A 1,858-nucleotide genomic window follows, 5' to 3' on the forward strand; every position below is an offset into this window, starting at 1 on the left:
CGCACGAGGTCCCAAGCAAGCGCTCGTGCAGCGGGTACTTCCGGGAGGAGCCAGCAGAGAAGCACCTGCGAGAAGCCAGGAGAAACAGGCCTTTCTCTCTGGGAACCTTCTGGGTTTAAAAGGCCCACAACCCTGAGGACCGGCCCTCTGGGGCAGGAGCACACTCCTTCCTGAGGTGGCCGAGGGCTTGCCAGGGGGCCCCAAGCTCACCCCGACACAGTGATGTGGGCCTAGAGGGCAGGCTACGTGCAGCCTCTTCCTAAAAACTGGCTTAAAAGCCTCAGGAACAAAGCAGAACACCGGAAGACAGAAATGCCGGACATGTCCAGCGTAGGGCTCCTCAGAGACAGGCCAGGAGGGACGGGGCAGACAGTGGTGCCCACCCGCTCCTCCCACCACGATCTCCCACAATAAAGACCACACACGGCACTGGACTCAGGTTTCACAACTTTAATAGAATATTCTAACTATTCTGTACAAATTGAAAATGCTGTATTCAGTTACAAATGTGTCATAAGTAAGGCTGAGCACTCTCCAGGCCCGGTCACAGTGTGGACCTGGCACCCACAGCGGCCAGGGACCGTGGTCACACTCGAAAACCCCACATTCTCGCTAACAACAGGCTGCTCTGAACCCAGGGCTTTTAAGACAAGGTGTACGTGGGGCTGAGGAACAGGAGCTACGAGCGAGCGAGATGCGGCACTGACACAGAGTAGGAGCTGTGCCCCCTGCCCGCGCCCTCGCCACGGACGACGGGCGCACTGGGCTCTGCCCCCCGCCCGCATTACGAGCAAGCGAGACGCGGCACTGACACAGAACAGGAGCTGTGTCCCCTGCCCCCTGCCCGCGCCCTCGCCACGGACGATGGGCGCACCGGGCTCTGCCCCCCGCCCGCCCGAAGCCGAGGTGGTCCGCGCGGCCCGGACACCAGCCCCCGGGGCAGCAGCGAGCGGCAGGACTGCTGTTCCTCCTGCGCAGGCCTCGCTTCCAGAAAAGATGCCACCCCCTCCGTGTGGCCACGTCGTCAGGTCTCCAGCCACAAACATGGTTTCAGAAACACTAAGGACAAGGGACGGCACGCGGCCCAAGCCCTCACAGCACGAAAGAACAAATAAATACGAGGATGAACCAACCACACGAGCTCGCGCCTCAGCGCCGTGAGCCACACCCCACCCCCACCCCGAGGACAGAAAACGAGAGGACGCTGAAGACAGGACCGCGCCGCGCGGCTCGCAGAGACGGCAGAGGCCGAAGCCCGGCCGGCGGGGAACGAAGCGCGTGAAAGAAGAATCAGTCCGATGGCGGCAGTGAGGTGACTGCGTCTAGATGCCCCCGCCCTGGGCGACCAGTGACCTTTCACCCCCACCCTGGTGTGGCCTCTGGGGCGCTCCCAAAAGCAGAGCCTGCGAAGTCCACTGAGCTGCATCCGAGGCCGTGGAGGGTGCCGGAATTAAACCTATTTCTGAAACGCATTAAAGTTGCCACTGTACAGGTTAAGCGAAATCATAAGGTAAAGGGAAAAGTTAAAGTGAAAATCATGCACTTGAAAACGAGTTGCTGGAAGCACTGTCAGCGGGGGTGTGAGGCTGTTGCGGCCGGGCCGAGTCCTGACGCGTCTGCGGGCGGCGCTGGCGTCTCACTGCTGCTTGCACTCGGACGGCTGGCTGGGCTCCTTCTGTCAACGAGAGAGGGCAGGGCTGGTGGAGAAGCCGGCATCTTGGCCGCCGCGGACCACCCAGGCTCACCACGCTCGCGCTGACCGACAGAGCGGTCACCGCGAACACGCTCAGGACAGTAACGAGAAACGAGCTGCCTGCCCGGCACTGTCACAGGAGGGCCGCCCCTTCTGTTTAGGGTC

The 1,858-nt window shown here is 61.7% G+C and overlaps 1 protein-coding gene across 1 annotated transcript in view; it reads right to left on the reverse strand.

Moving 5' to 3' along the window:
• Positions 1-806: 806 nt before the first annotated feature.
• Positions 807-1,858, reverse strand: part of NAP1L4 (nucleosome assembly protein 1 like 4) — a 40,654-nt gene continuing 39,602 nt past the window's right edge. The window contains exon 14 of the mRNA XM_025046283.1: positions 807-1,675. Coding sequence (XP_024902051.1) covers positions 1,637-1,675 — 39 coding nt within the window. The 3' untranslated portion in view covers positions 807-1,636. The remainder of the gene's footprint in view (positions 1,676-1,858) is intronic.

The sequence above is a fragment of the Pteropus alecto genome, unplaced genomic scaffold, assembly GCF_000325575.1.
Source record: "Pteropus alecto unplaced genomic scaffold, ASM32557v1 scaffold43, whole genome shotgun sequence".
NCBI classification, from domain to species: Eukaryota; Metazoa; Chordata; class Mammalia; order Chiroptera; family Pteropodidae; genus Pteropus; species Pteropus alecto.